Raw genomic sequence first — 16,303 nt, 5'->3', positions numbered from 1 at the left:
AAATATAATTGGATTAGTTTAGGCATAATTTGATAGCTATGATAATACTAGATTAGTTTATTTAATTTATACGGAGTATTATTGATTACTATTTGGTAGCATAGTTTATTTATTTCTAAAGTTTGTGATTACGGTCGGGCCCGAAGAAGTCCAAGAAAATAAACACTCATATTACAGATAAATTTTCTGGTCTTCATAGTGTGATTATTTATCTGTATCAATTTTAAAATATGACAAATCTATGTTATTACACAAATACCCTCATATTAACCTATTTTTTTAATACAAATATCCATTGTTTTTATTCAGACGTTCCATCATTCACAAATCTAAACTACTTGAAAACTAATCTCAATACTCCACGATAAAGTATAATTTTTTAGTGTTCAATCAAAGCGGCGATTAGATGATAGTCAGTAGCTTAGACTTCCTATAATGATGTATTCTCTTTGTTCAATAATAATATGCACTTTTGGTTGGACATAGGTTTTAATAGGGGTGGATAAAAATACCGACATACCGAAATACCGGACTTACCGTACCGAAAAAATACCGAAAATACCGGTTTTTCGGTATACCATAGTTTTCGGTACGGTTTGATACCGTACTGAAAACTTTTGATGGATCTAATTAAATACCGCATAAAAGATCTTAAACCCTACTTTCAGATTTAATACCTCCGCCCTACATCTCACGCAAATTCGCATAATCACATTCACTCAACAAAGTCGACTCATGCTATTTCACAGAATCTCAGCTTCTCCGTCGGATCCTCGCAGCAGGTAATTTTGTATGCTTCAATTTCCAATTATACTAGAAATTAAGGGAGTTAATCAATCAACTAAAACAGTACGGAATAATTTTAATAATTGAGATGCATAAATGTGTTATTCAATTATGTATACTAAAAAGCAAATATGGCATGTGATAATTAATGGTAGTGAGCCTATGAGGGTGGAGGGATTTTGCATGTGAGAGATTTTGCATGTATATACTATTGCATAATTATATTCTTGTCACAAAGCTAATAAGCTTCAGAGTATCAGATTGGGGTATTAGTATATCGTGGAGCTCATAAGCTTAAAACAACTTACTGTTTTCCATTCCTTACTGCTTCATATCTGTCATAAATATTTTATATAGTAATTTTAGTTTGTTTATTTTACAATTTTATTGGGAACCACTAATTATAATATTTACTTTGGTGTTATTTTTTCAGAATGGAATCAGAACCTTCTCATTCGCTTCCAAATCCACCTATTTCTGAACCGTCAAAAATACTTGATTCTTCAAAAGTTGATGATGGTACTAGTCGAAAGAGAGCAATAGAAGATTCGATAGAAAAGCCTCCTCTTGGTCCTAAAAAGAAGAAACGTAGCCCATATTGGGATCATTGCGAGAGAAGAGTAGAGAAATTGAGTGATGACAAGGAATAAATAACTGGGATATGCAACTACTATAAAGTTGAAATACCATGTGGTGGTGGAAGTACAAGTGGGTTGATAAATCATTTAGTGAAGAGATGCACATCATGTCCACTATATGAACATGTTGGTCGTGAGAAAGGTCAAACCGTGTTGACGAAAGAGACCATGGGACAAGGAAGTCAAATAGTTTCACATAGTTTTAATCAGAAAAGATGTGAATTGAAGCTCACTGAATATGTGATTATTGATGAAGTGTCCTTCCAGGTTGTTGAAGGGTAAGGGCTTGTTGCTCTCTTGCATGAATTACAACCAAGATTCCGAATTCCCGGCCGCAAGAAAATTGCAGGTATGGTTTATGATTTATATTTAGATGAGAAGAAGAAGATTCAGAATGTGCTAAGTGGACAGAGAGTGAGTATTACTACAGACACTTGGACATCGATGCAAAACATAAATTATATGGTTATCACAGCTCATTTTTTAGATAGTGATTGGAAGTTACATAAGAGAATCATTAACTTCACTAAAATCACTAGTCATGTAGGAGAGGAAATCGGCAAGGTGATTGAGTTTTGTTTGAGATATTGGGGGATAGAAATTTTCGATTGTAGTTGATAATGCATCTTCTAATGATAGTGCAATTGACTACTTGAAAAAAAGAATGAGAATTGAAAAAACCTTGTTGTTTAACGGAAAGTATTTGCATTTGAGGTGTGCTTGTCATATACTTAATTTGATTGTAAAGGATGGCTTGAAAGAACTACATTCTTCTATTAAGGCTATTAGGAATGCAGTTATATTCCTTCATTCATCCCCTTCTAGATTGAATAAATTTAGGGAGTTTGCTCTTCTAGCCAAGTTTTCAAGTATGTCAACAGTACCAATGGATGTGAAAACTAGGTGGAATTCAACCTATAAGATGCTTGAAGTTGCATTGAAGTTTAGAAGGGTGTTTGAAAGGATGTATGAAGAATGGTTTCCTTTCACGAAATACTTTCAAGAGAAGGATGAAAAGGGTAATAAAAGAATGGGGCCTCCACTTGCAGATGATTGGGATAATGCAAAATCATTTGTGCATTTTCTCAAGAACTTTTATGATGCGACTTTAGAGTTAAGTGCATCAAAAACACCTACATCTCATTTGATTTCTCTTTCAATGTTCGCTCTACAAATTGAGATTGGGAAAAGGTGCAGTGATGGTTCAGATCCGAATCTTGCAAATATTGCAAGAGCAATGAAGGTGAAATTTGATAAATATTGGGGGAATTGGAATAAGATGAATCCACTGATTTTTATTGCTAGTGTTCTGGATCCAAGGAACAAGCTTAAAATGCTTACGGTAAGCGTTAAGAAATTGAGAGGCAAAAAATTGAGAGATGATGATCAAGAGCTTCAAGAGTTATGTGATCGATTTAAAAATGACTTGGTATGTTTGTGGGGAGAGTATAAGGGAGTGCATGATACCTTGTCCACTCAGGATCAGAAGCCGTACATAGAACATGTGGACAATAAAGACAATATTGGTCAAGGTGGTTTGCATCTCTTTGATGAAATTTACAATGGCATGGAAGAAGAAGTTTGTCAAGACCAACTTAAACAAATATCCAACGAAGTGGATAAGTACCTAGCCGATGAGATGGAGCAGCGGTCTAATCCTTCTTTTGATCTTTTGGATTGGTGGAAAGTAAGTGGAACTAGATATCAAATCCTTTCACTAATTGCAAAGGATATCTTTGCAATTCCTAGCTCAACAGTTGCTAGTGAATCAACTTTTAGCTTGGGTAAAAGGATCGTGGATCCTTTTAGGACTAGCTTGAGCCCAAAAATGGTAGAGGCATTGGTGTGCACGAATGATTAGCTCAAAGGAGATAAGTTTAGCTTATATAAAGATCCAACCGATGATGATCTTGAGTTGTATAAAAAAATTGAAGAAATTGAAAAAAGTAATTGTTATTATGTTACTTTAATTTATTAAATTTCTTTGTCTTATATATGATAATTATTTTTATATTATTTTGTAGATGCAATCATGAGTCAAGATGATTCTCAAATTTTATCTCCTATTTGATCCAACAACTTATGAGGTACTAGATATTATATTACTGTTTTATGTCTTTAAGCATACATCTTTTCAATCAGCCATGTAATGTCGAGTATTTCTGTTCATATGAAAATTGAAGTCATCTACATAGTAGTCTGTATTGTCATTATTTTACTTTTAAGTTTAATCACTTCACCTCTTCTTAGTTAATTAGGTGGTGTCGATATATGGATTTTACACTTCATATATTTATTTTGGTTTGGTTGTTTCATAGTATTTGTCATTATGATTATGATCGACTATTTACAAAGATTGTCAAATGCAGATGGCACCTTCAAAGATTTCTTGTGGGATTGTAGTATGAAGACAACAAGGTTGCGAGAAATGAAGATAGTGTTGATCACTTGAATGTTATTTTAAATATTTTGGGTATAAGTTTGGTTGTTTTGGATTTAGATTCTTAAAGTTTATTGTTTTGACCTTTTTACAAATTGTTGAACACTTGGAAATGTTATTTTAAATATTTTGGATATAAAACTATAATAGTTTATTTTTATAGCAGGTATAATGGTATTACGGTATGTTGTACTATATTTTGGTATACCGCAAAAGTATGGTATACAGTAATACGGTATGGTATACCGCAATAATGGTACAATAATGGTATTGAAAATTATCATACCGAATTTTCGGTATACCGGACTCCGGTATACCGAAAATTCGGTAAGGTATCGGTATGGAATTTTGTCATACCGCTACTTTCGGTACGGTATACGGTATGACACTAATGGTACGGTATACCGTACCGATCCACCCATAGGTTTTAATGCATAATTGGTAAAGTAAGAGATGTATAAAAAGAAAAAATAATTAAAATATTATTAGTGGAAAATAGGTTCCATCTCAATAAAGAGAAAAAGAATTTTTATAAAAAAATGCATACTCTTGTAGGACGGATAAATTATGTGATACTATATGTTACAAGTCCATCTTTCAATGTGTCCCAAAATGACCGCATACATCACGCACCCCAAATTTTGCCATCCAAGTTGCGGTATTGGATGGGTTTAATACTCTCGCAACTATATACTACGATAGGGTCTTCAAAATAAGTGGGTTTCATATACTAAAGATGTGTCATTTGAAACATAAAATTTATCAATTTACAAGATTATGTAAGAATATTTATATTCTTATATGACCTAGCTATGTGTCTATTGGTTTAATTATAAGGATCAAGTTTATATTAAATGATAAGGATTCTAATATTAAAGACGATACCGTGACGGATCGATTTCGATTAAAGAATTAGAATTGGTTGTATTGATAACCCTCCTCTCTTACCTCTAAATATAATTACATTTATATATAATATATATATACACAATGGAACTATTGATGTACATTTGAATTGATTATATGTATAAATGGAACTATTGATGTATATTTGAATTGATTATATGTATAAATATATACATAGATAGGTTCCTATTCTAATGCTTTTAGCACCCTAATCCAAAATCAAGACTAAATCTCCACCTTTGGATTTTAAAATGAGTGGATGAGATTAAAGCTCACAAAATCTCAATAAATAGTAGACAAAATATCAACAAAAGGGTAATATCGTCATTATGTTATCATATGATAATTTTCGTGAGTGTTTTTTTATATCAACATTGTGTATTACAAATATCAACAATATGACATTAGAATATCAACACAAGGACAAGAAAATATCAACACATTTTTATTGAGATTGGACATACATAATATTGAGATTTTGCCTACAATATATTGAGATTTTTTGTTGCATTTGTTGAAAATAAATGTTTATCAACATGTACGAAAATTGAAATATAATTTATCAAATTTTATCACCCGAACATCGTCGGAACATATGCAATTGAGATCTCGTTGGAATCCTTATTAAATTATGTTTAATTTGATATATTTTTTGCGAAAAAATAATTTAAATTGAGATAGTTACGTAAATTTAAAGATTTGAGATGATTTTGAGGAGAGAGAAAGTAGTTAGTTATAATTACTACATATAGGATTTGACATTAATACCTTTTTAATTTAATTAATAATTATTTAAATTTAAAATATATTACACTTGGCATTATATTAACCACAAGATCTTCTAATCTAATAGTTGAAAATTGGTCTCAATTTGGGATTGGTAATTAGTTAGCAATTGATTACATCCCTATCTATGTATGTCGACATGCGTATACAAATTAATGCATTAAGATTGAGCATTAATTATAGTGGTTAATTATATATATTAAAGTAATTATTATAATTAATATGTATATGTACTGCCGTTATTTTAGTTAATGTATTTAACTTGGCAGTTGATTATGAAAGGGTTTATCTCATGTAATCACCTTATGGTTATATGATTTGAATAGTCGCACCCTTTCGTTTGATTGATCACTTATAAATAAGTGTATGGTTTGCATGCAAAGATATCAGAAAAAAGGGATATCGCATGCTTGACGTGCCACAGTTATATTCACCGAAAAGATAACTCATGGCATACTTATATATATACTTCATAATTACATACATATAAAATTATTGATTCTTTGTCTATCAAATTTCATTAAAGCGTCGAGATCAAAGAGGGGATAAAATCAATTATGGAAGATCCAGTCAAAGATAGAACGAATATCAATTGGTGGATTTCAACCTCTACAACAAAATAAAGAAAGCATGGATGGAGGTTGGTGATTTTATCTCCACTTTATAGTATGAATGTTATGGTTGAATTAATTCAAATTTAAAATTAGATTTCATTATCGAATTCATTAAAGTTGAGATATGGCTTACATATTAAGCTCCAAAATTGAACACATATTACTAACATCAATAAAAATAGAGCACTTGTCTATAAAAAAAAGCTAACAAAGAAACTACAAATGTAGAATTTAACTAGAACAAGTTAACAACAATGAACATAATTTACAAACACTACAGATTTATTTCAAACACCAACAACAATATAATGTATAGTCAAAATGTAAATCATAATTTTCAATTAAAGTTCTAAGCCATAATTTCACTCCAATTCATAGTAACAATAACCACAAAATATATATTTAACTATAACAATTAGCGTAACATATTTTTCACCACAAAATATATGTATTTAAACAATTGATGCAGGAAAATAACTAAAACCAAACAATTATTTGGAAGATGGCTCACAAATTTCTAGGTTTTTGCCCGAAAAGAGGTGAATTTTCTAAGTTTTTCGCAAAATGGGTTGTTCAAAAGATTTCATGCTATAGTTTGGGCCTTGCCGATCCACTATATGCATAAAGAGACCACATAATATTTTTTAATGAGCCCATACTCTATTTAATGGGACCTAATTAGCCTAATTCAACTAATGCTCTTAGAAAAGTAGTTAAGTCGAATGACACTATATTGGATAGAAAAAATCTGCTAGATCAAAATAATTGTAAGACCCCGACTTTTTTGCTACCTTTTTATTTGTTCTTGAAGGGACATCGTTTGTGCACTTGAAAAGGATTCTACTTTTAGCGCTAAAATAATTGTTCTTTCCCAGCCCAATTCGAAATCCGTTTGTTGCGAGCCCAAAATATATTTTAATATTTCTTCTTGAGCCCATTTTATCCAAACCCATTGACCGAACGAGAATAAAAACGGCAGATTACTCTATGATCTGCAATACTGAAAAATAGGAACAAATCATCCCAGATTATTCATAAATTCAAATTCAAATAAACTCTAAACCAACAGTGAAATCTTCACAAATCAGTTTCCACATTTTTAGGCATGATATGGTGGTGGAGGGTTCACGATATATGCAGTTAGTGGAATTTATTATATGTATACATCTAAACCCAAAACCTAATCGGAGACGTTTTCAAAAGTCTTTTCACATTTCCTTCAAAATTCAAAGAGAAACCGAAAGATGGAGAGTTCATGTTGCGAAGATGGGATATCGGGTTGTAGGAACTCATCGCCGTGTAACTCAGGCAGAGATGGAGACTATATCCCACTTTCGGGGAGGCGAGCAGCAGCGGCGTTGGCTTAACCTCGAGCAGGCAGAGGCGCGGTGGAGCTTGGCCAGCGACTTAGCGGCTTTGCGATTAGAAATTTGAGACGGCAGGTGTCCTCAATGGCGGCTGCTGAGATCCGAAACACCACTGCAGCGACAGCGCTGGCTGATCAACAGTGATGATGGAGAGTCGCGGCCGCGGCGATGAGAGAAGGAGATAGGCGGAGAGCTGAGCCTTCGAGCTCGCCGACAGTGACGACGGAGTACAGATCAGAGGAAGAGAGAGTGCGTGAGTTGAGAAGAAAGTGGGAAAAGGAAGTTGGTTTCTCTGAATTTGGGAACGTGAGATAGAGATAGGAGATGCAGCGACGTTGTCTTGAAGTGATGGACAAATCGCTGTTTTCACGGCGGTGTTGGAGCTGCGAGCGACGGAGGCGAATCAGCGGGCAATAGCGGCGCGATGGTGAATCGTGTTGTGGGAGCAGCAGACGACGGCGAACTGCAGCAGCAGCAGGGCTGCAACGATCCAGCAGCGGTGACTGCTGCGTTAGACGATGAGGCTGGAGGTGATGGCGTGAAACCGCGCGAGGGAGACATAGGAGGCCGGAGGCTTCAACTGCACTGTGACTGCAGCAGCTCCTGCTGCGTCACAACATTGGCGGCGGTTTTGCCGGCAACAATCAGCGAAGGAGAAGAGAGATGGGACGGTAGCCGTGAATTCATCGGAGACGGCATGACATCGTTGCTGGAAGAGGAGAAAGAGATAAGGAGCACTGCGTGAAGGGAGATGCGATACTGTGTTGAGTTTTGATTTTGGGAACTTCAATCTCACTTTGGAATTTCACGTGAGCAGTAAGGTGAGAAAATCTTGAAGAAGATTTGGGCTTGTTTTATTTAATGATATTTGGGCCAAATGAATTAATTTAAAGTTTTGGGCTTTCTATTTTTTAATTAAGGGGCTGGATTGGAATTTATTCGGTTCGGGCCAAATTAATAAAATGGAAGATTGGGCTTAGCGTACATCGAATCAATGGGTGACGTTGAGCATGCTATTCTAGGATGGAATGGAACACATGTTAAGGCTTTAAGCGAACGAGGTGGGCTTTCTTTTAAAATAAGAGCAATGCCCTAAGTATATTTTTATGTGAAAATGAATATTTGTCATGCCGTGTTTTGTTTTATCTATGGAACCTATCTGCTGTGGCTTTTGCCATTTATGGATAATCGAATTCGGGTCTGACTAGGGAGTGAGTCCCTACTCAGGCTAGTGTACACCAATGGGGATCGTGAGCCGTCTTTTGGGTCGGCCGGTCTAGTGACTTGGAATGTGGCCACATTCCTTGTCATCAATGGATCAGATATAGTAGACATCTATGGGAAAATGACTGCAGTCGAGTTTTACAATGGAAATGATTTTAGTGTCTTGGGCATTTTCAAAACCACAAGGTCACTCAATGGTGGCATGATAATTATTCTTTTTATAAAATGTTTTCGGCATGAGTCCACTGAGTGCATCAAGTACTCAGCCCTGCTTTTCTTTTTATAATGTGCGAGGTTGAGCTGTGACGAGCGCGGTGGGTGTTGAGCATAAAAGTGAAGAAGATAACAAATAAAAGATCTCGAATATATTATGTCTTCATACATAGTATTATTCTTCTCTCGAATGCTTCCGCTGAATATTGTTTATTTGAGTTGTCAATTGTTGAGATAATATTCTTTTGAGTTGTTGATTGTTGAGATACTTGATTTTATTCGAGCTATTCCCAATTATTTAAGCTTTGGTCGAGTTTCGTTGTTTTTTCCTTTCTTTCCCGCTTCTTTTATCCTTCCCTAGTCATGATTTACCGTGTTTTCTATCCTTAGAAAATGCGGTCCTGACAATAATAGTAGTAGTATAAAATATTTTCATACTTTTTTGTATGGGGTCCAAATCTAGCACACCATCCAATTACTCTCATTTACTATTATCGTACTATATATATATATATTATATATGCATATAGAGTAGGTGTCGATCATATGATAATTTCTTGAAAATTTGTATTTAATCAAATAAATAGTGAAAAGGAGCAATGAGCATTGCTCCCCACATGTTGGAGTTGGCAGATATGGTTTTATCCACAATAAGGGTATGAAATGGATTGGGTTTGTGAAGAGTCATCATGTTTCGAAGACTTGCATAATGATCTTTTGTCTCCTTTTCTACACCACATACAATTTATAATTTGGATCGATCCCACTATCTTTCTATGCATTTTAACAAATTGAAATCCCCAAGTCATGAAATTCCTTCAGTTACATGATATGTCTTTACTCATGGTGTAATTTTTTATAACGCATTATTATGAAATTTGTAAAATTTTGTGTGATACGGTATCTTTAAATTGATACAGATTGTAGAAACGGATATACTAATTACTAACAATGATTAAGCCTTTTAGTGACAATTAGTATGATTAAATTTACAAATTGCAGAGTAAAGAAGGTTGAGTGGAATGGCATATTCTAACGCATTTTCCCAATTGTAGAGAGAGAGGATCAAGTCGCCACTTCCCGACCACGCCAGCGAGATTGTGTTCTTTCATCACTCCATGACTTTAATATGGTTTGATTATTATTTTATAAACTCAAAGTCAAATTAAAATTCATATCAAATCAATTAATGTTGTTACTTGTTAGAAGGATAAGTATCCATATTCAATGGACCTTTGAGAACCCAAAGAGGCATGTGCCATGTCATCATTTTAGGCATCTATCTATGTGGCATCCCAATCCTTAATTTAGGCTACCCTAAATCTATTAGCAATGATTTTTTACTTTGCCATGGTGGTCTTCCATCGAGGTCAAAGGGCCCACATGTTTATTTTTTTATTTTTTCCTTTCCTTTGTTGACAAGTTTGGTAAAGATGAATTCGCATTTTGCAGCTTATTAGTTCAAATTTGATTATACTATGTAAATAATTACACGAGCACATAGTATACTATGAATAGAAACAGGAATAAATTAGTTTCTACTCTTCTCTAACTTATTGAAAACAAAATGCAAAATCTTGTCATTATTCATCTTGATGTAAAACTAGATCCTAAAATATGTCCATTTTGAACCTCATTTTGGCAATATTAACCTACCACAATTAATCAAAATCATTACCTTAGATTTTATTATTGCACAAGGACTCATTGTAAGAATATGTGAAATGCAATATTTAACAACTTTATGGGTTTAGAGTATTGAAAAATGTACATAAATTGTATACAAATGATCATTTTTTTTTATTATTTAAAATGAATTCAAAATATTATATATTTATCTCTCTATAATAATTTAGAAAAAAATAACTTTTCAAATTAAATACATGTAGATTTAGGAAAATATTAACATTTTTTTGTATTTGCATGAATATCTTCAAATCAAACTGGAAATCATGTGTGGATTTGTCATAAACATTTCATGAAACATTTTTTTTGGGTAATAAAACGTTTTTAATGATGCTGTATATATCTTTTAAATTATAGTGGGAACATTTTAGTAAGAAAATACTAATATACTAATTAATAATAAAAGTGATTCAAATAAAACCGATCAGGTTCAATTTAAAGATGGAACTATTATGTTCTTATGTATTCAATGCTTTAAATTACTAGCAAAATAAAGACAAGAGAATCTGCATAAATTGTGGTTTGTAAGTGTAAATCTGCACATTTACTTTAGTATATCATCCATGTTATGCCTCCAGATTTTAACCAGTGTATAAAATCAACAGAATCAATAATCACACGTTTCTACAATATAAAATACTCCTAGCATAAAACAGTTAAAAAGTGTTGGCACAGTTTGGACTTTAAGAAAATTTAAAAAGGAAAAGATAAACATGTTAATATCATGGGATTAGATAATTTAATTTATAATTTATGTTATCCATTCAAATTGTATTTTATAACCATAATGACCCCGACAATTATTTATTTAAATTATCATTATATATCAACTCCAAGATCCCAATTATCAACTAAATTGCTTTCTTATAAATTAATTCAATTATTATTAGGTACATCTTCACTACCAATAATTGTACTAAAATAGTATGCTAGTACATTTTTTGTGCGAATTAAAGAAGATTAGGTGAACTTCTGCATGGATTAATTTACTGTTATTTCTAAATATGCCATGAAAATGTAAAGGCTAAATTGTTGGTTTTGAACCATAAGGTTAATTTGCAGTCGCGATTTCCATATTACTATATTAGTAAATGAGTAATTGGTTATTGATAATTAATTGACACTGTATTGGATTTTATCTTAATATTTAGAGAAATTGATAATCTATGATATTGATTTAGGTCGTTTTGTTTAAGAATTCACGAGTCCCGCGATTGGCGATTTATTCAATTCAACGGCCAAATAACATTAAAATACTAACAACATGCTAATAAGCATTGAAATGTATAAAACATCAATATGTTAATTAATTACCATGATTTACACGTTCTCAGCAATTTATGCAAATTTCTCTATTATGTGAGTGCGTGTGAGATTCTTTGATTTCAATCATATATTATGCGCGGCTTACAAATTACTGGAGTATTATTTAAACTCTCTCTATTCTAGTAATTTATCTCAGAAAGAAGAGGAAAAGCTTTTAAACTCTTCTACTCTGATTGAGATGTTGATTTGGGCACGAAAATTATTAAATGAGTGCTTAGTAAGTTATGTTGGGAGATAATTGTAGATAGATGATAAAATAATAAAGTAGAAATAATTAAAATAAACCTATGACATAATTATAGTGAGACAACAGAAAATAAATAAGAACGGAGTAATATAAGTACAGAATGAGTTTTCCTAAATGAACAAAAAATTTACATTTTTTTTTATATTACTAGTATATAAAGGATCACGGATATAAACTAATTATTACCTCCAGTTGTATATTCCATTAAACTATCCACAAATAAGTGTTAACTATCTCCATTATTCTCCAACCTTACAATTTCCTATACCCAGATTAAATAACTATTTTGCCACTCAATATATTTATAGGGTTGATATTTTTGTGAACTATAACTCCATTAGACAAATTATAGAAAATAAAGTACATAGTACATGACACGGCACTGCTAAATTTGATGTATTGACACTCCAAAACCAAAATACTATTCAGTTTATAAAAGGAAAACCGAAAGAAACAAATCACAAGATAAAAATATCTATATGTTGAAGATGGAAACATTTATATGTAGCAGAAATAATATAATAATGTTGCTATCATCTTTTCTTTGCCACCCAACAAAGTTGGAAATGTCACCTTCTTATCAATAGTGTTCACCTATCCACCATACATGTTACATCTCACACCATATGTCACATGAGACTATGAGAGATTAATTATGAGCATCGTTTTACCCATTTTTCAGTCCTTTTATTTTATTTTTTAAACGAGCTTCGTTTGATTATATCTATAAATATCTACTTTTTGTGTTCTGCGAGTTATACATTTGTACTATTACTGGAATTTTAATAATTTTATATTTTCAGTTTATCAAATCACACGTGCAACTTAAAAAAAAAAAATCGATGAGAGAGGGGGACCTTACCTTCACCAATATGTCACGCTGATTTCATTAATTTTCAACTCCTTAAGCAAGTTGAACTCTCCCAATCACTGATCCCTGCCCTCAAAAAGAGTTAAAAAGTAGTAGAACTAAATATTGTAGGAATAGTACCATTTTGTGTATGCAATTCTTTAGTACAATTGAAAAAATAAATTATTACGGAAATTCGCCAAACACGGGGATAGATATATCTCGACTACGAACCAGATATTTTAACTTAATCTGATTTGTCTTTTATACTTTAATCACGCACCTTGGTAATTCCATGTGTAAGATGGTAACCATATAGATGCTGCCTCTGAAAATTTCATTTATTTGTTATCTATCGTGGTCATATTTTTAATGAATAAATATTTAAACTTCAAACTTCACCACATGAAAATTGAAAAAAAAAGGTGCCACGGTGGATAGTTTCCACGTGGAGACACTCGCATTCAACGTGAGGACCACAGCTTTGCTTTTAGTGGCAAAATAACATTTTAACGACATACTATCTGTTAACTCAATAATGACTTTATTGATTGATACTACAAGAAACACTGTTTAACTAAAAATATCTTGGTGGATAAAAAACTAGTACAAAAAATCTGTGAATTCGAATTGTACTTTTAAGAAGCATTATGTTGTTTGACAATTGTAAACATAGATACTCTCCGCAAGTGATTAAGAGTTATTTTTCTATTTTAATTAGTTTGCTAATAAAATTTACTTTCTCTGTATTGTTGGAGTAATATTTTTTATTGCCTTCCGTCCCATAAAAATTATAAACATTTTTATTTATAGAAAGTTGTTCAATTTTTATTCTCCTTATACATCAAATTATTTGCAACTTATACTACAAATCAATACACTAATACTATTTTAACTATTCTTCTTCTCCTCTCTCTACTTTACTAATTTGTATCTTAATCCTCGTGTTATATCATATGCCAGAGAGAGTATAATTAATTTACAATTTTTTTCTTTATACCCGTTACCCACCAGCTGCTTTGACATACCTTATAAATCCCTAAAAATGTGTATTAAAAGATAGAAATCTTATCCGATACTACAACATTGCCATTGTTGATGACTCGGATCCTAGTAGATTCACCATAGCATCGGGACTGACAACGCAGTAATTATAGTTATGTTTTGTTTTGCTAAAAATGATTAAAGCATTAATCATTTTGAAATACTATCACACTTCATTGGAATTCACCCTAATTCCCGTTAATTCCGATTTGTCGACAACATTATTCTCTAATTGAAAAAGTAGATGCAGTTACCACCACCACCTGAAATATTATAAATAAATAATCATTAATCGGCATTAAATTTAAAAATCATTTGGATAATCATCTCGAATCCTGCACTAATAATACTTGGGGGTCCCGTAGGAGTACTAATATTTTTCTATTTCTAGAAGAATTTCAGCATTAGAATAAAATTGCCTTTGATTTAGAATGTTATTTAGGGTCTTCTGCCTCACATTTCGAAATTAGTTAAAATTTTTATGACGACCAACGTTAGTATAATACTAGTACTCCATTAATCTAGTGCAATCCAAAATTATGACTTACTATTATATCATGGATAAGATTGATCCTTTAAAAAAGTTGCTATTTGACCTATAATTTGTTACTACTAAATTATTATGAGCTCTCTAAAGTCTAAATAATCAAAGATTTATCAAATATTAGTTTCTTAGACCTACTAATTTGCGAGTGATTCTAAACTATATTTTTGTTAGTATTTACTGTATTCATTTTTTGCACTGTATGACTTTATTTCGAGTCACACTAACGAGAACTGGATACAATAAATTTCTGCTCATGAGGTTTTCATTTTGATAACTTTTTATGAGTTTGTGTAGTTACGACAACAAATGCCAATTTGTATATTACTCCCCCCGTCCTAACTTAATTGTCAATTTTTTCCATTTTTGTCCATTACAACTTAATTGTCACACTTCATTTTTATCATAAATAAGTGGGTTTCACTTTCTACTAACTCACATTACTCACATTTTTATTATAAAATCAGTATTAAAAAGTGGGTTTCACATTCCACTAACTTTTTCAACCAATTTTTCTTTACATTTCTTATAACCAGTATCCACTCTAAGAGTGACAATTAAGTTGGGATTGAGGGAATATAAGAGACACATTTAACGATTTGTGTATGAGTGATAAATTTCATATTGGATAATTTTCACGCTTATTATAATGAATACAAGTCTCACTTTATTGCAAACGGTTTGAAATAATATTGATAGCGATGCTTAATTTGTATATGAAATTAAGTCTATATAGTATAGTTGTTAAGAAAGTCACAATAAAATTTTAAGATAGTTAATATTTTGAAAGTATATTTGTAGGCACAACACCTATACTTGGAGCTAATTTTAATAGGTCAAACCCAACCCAGGCATTCATAAATTATGCCCATAAAATTGACAAGCTGAGTCGCAATAAAAATGAGCTAGAATGAAGACGATTTGATGAAAGAGGTGCATAATATCTCCATTAAAAAGAGAACCCGATGGCCTTCAAGTTCCTTGGAGCTTAGGTGAAGGAGCATCAGTGGGAGAAGTGGTTGAATAACGAAGGATCGGACTCCACTAGGCGTAAGTGATCAAATAACACTTCTAACGAATGATCAAACAACTATGAATATGACAATGATATAAAATCGTCCCATGGTCCAAGAGGCAGCCAAGCATTAAGAGCAAAAATGTGACACATCTTATGTATGGGAACACAGAGGAGACTGAGTGTAATTACGGGATGAGTGACAGTTTGGATCACCTACTGCTTTTCCTACACCATTTCTTACTCCACCCCTCACAAATATAAATTTTGCATCCCACGTGATGCTTGTTGTCTAGAGCTCTCCGCACAATCTTTAAATTTAGGTGATCCTACTCGGGTGAATACAATAAATTAATAGAATGAATAAATGATGACGTATGACAAATATATGCATTATGGTGCTCCAAGACCAAATTTGGACTACTGATGTATTTTTATTTCAATTGTGTTTTCGTAATTTTAATTACTACTACTATGTTTCTTAAAAACTCTAGTACGTATTTTTTTATAAAATACTTACTATAATACTAAAATATAAAGGTATAGGAGTAGTAAATAATTTTCGTAAGCGAATAGGGAGTAGTTGTTCCACTATTAAAAAACCATAAGACCTAGAG

At 32.3% G+C, this 16,303-nt stretch overlaps 1 protein-coding gene across 1 annotated transcript; it reads left to right on the top strand.

Moving 5' to 3' along the window:
- The first annotated feature begins 2,310 nt into the window (after positions 1–2,310).
- LOC125189392 (zinc finger BED domain-containing protein RICESLEEPER 1-like) lies at positions 2,311–3,285 on the top strand. Its single transcript, XM_048086674.1, has one exon. The coding sequence runs from the start codon at positions 2,311–2,313 to the stop codon at positions 3,283–3,285; it is 975 nt and encodes a 324-aa protein (XP_047942631.1).
- The last annotated feature ends 13,018 nt before the right edge of the window (positions 3,286–16,303 follow it).

Source organism: Salvia hispanica, chromosome 5 (genome assembly GCF_023119035.1).
Source record: "Salvia hispanica cultivar TCC Black 2014 chromosome 5, UniMelb_Shisp_WGS_1.0, whole genome shotgun sequence".
Lineage (NCBI taxonomy): Eukaryota > Viridiplantae > Streptophyta > Magnoliopsida > Lamiales > Lamiaceae > Salvia > Salvia hispanica.
This window is presented reverse-complemented; position numbering and strand designations above follow the sequence as displayed.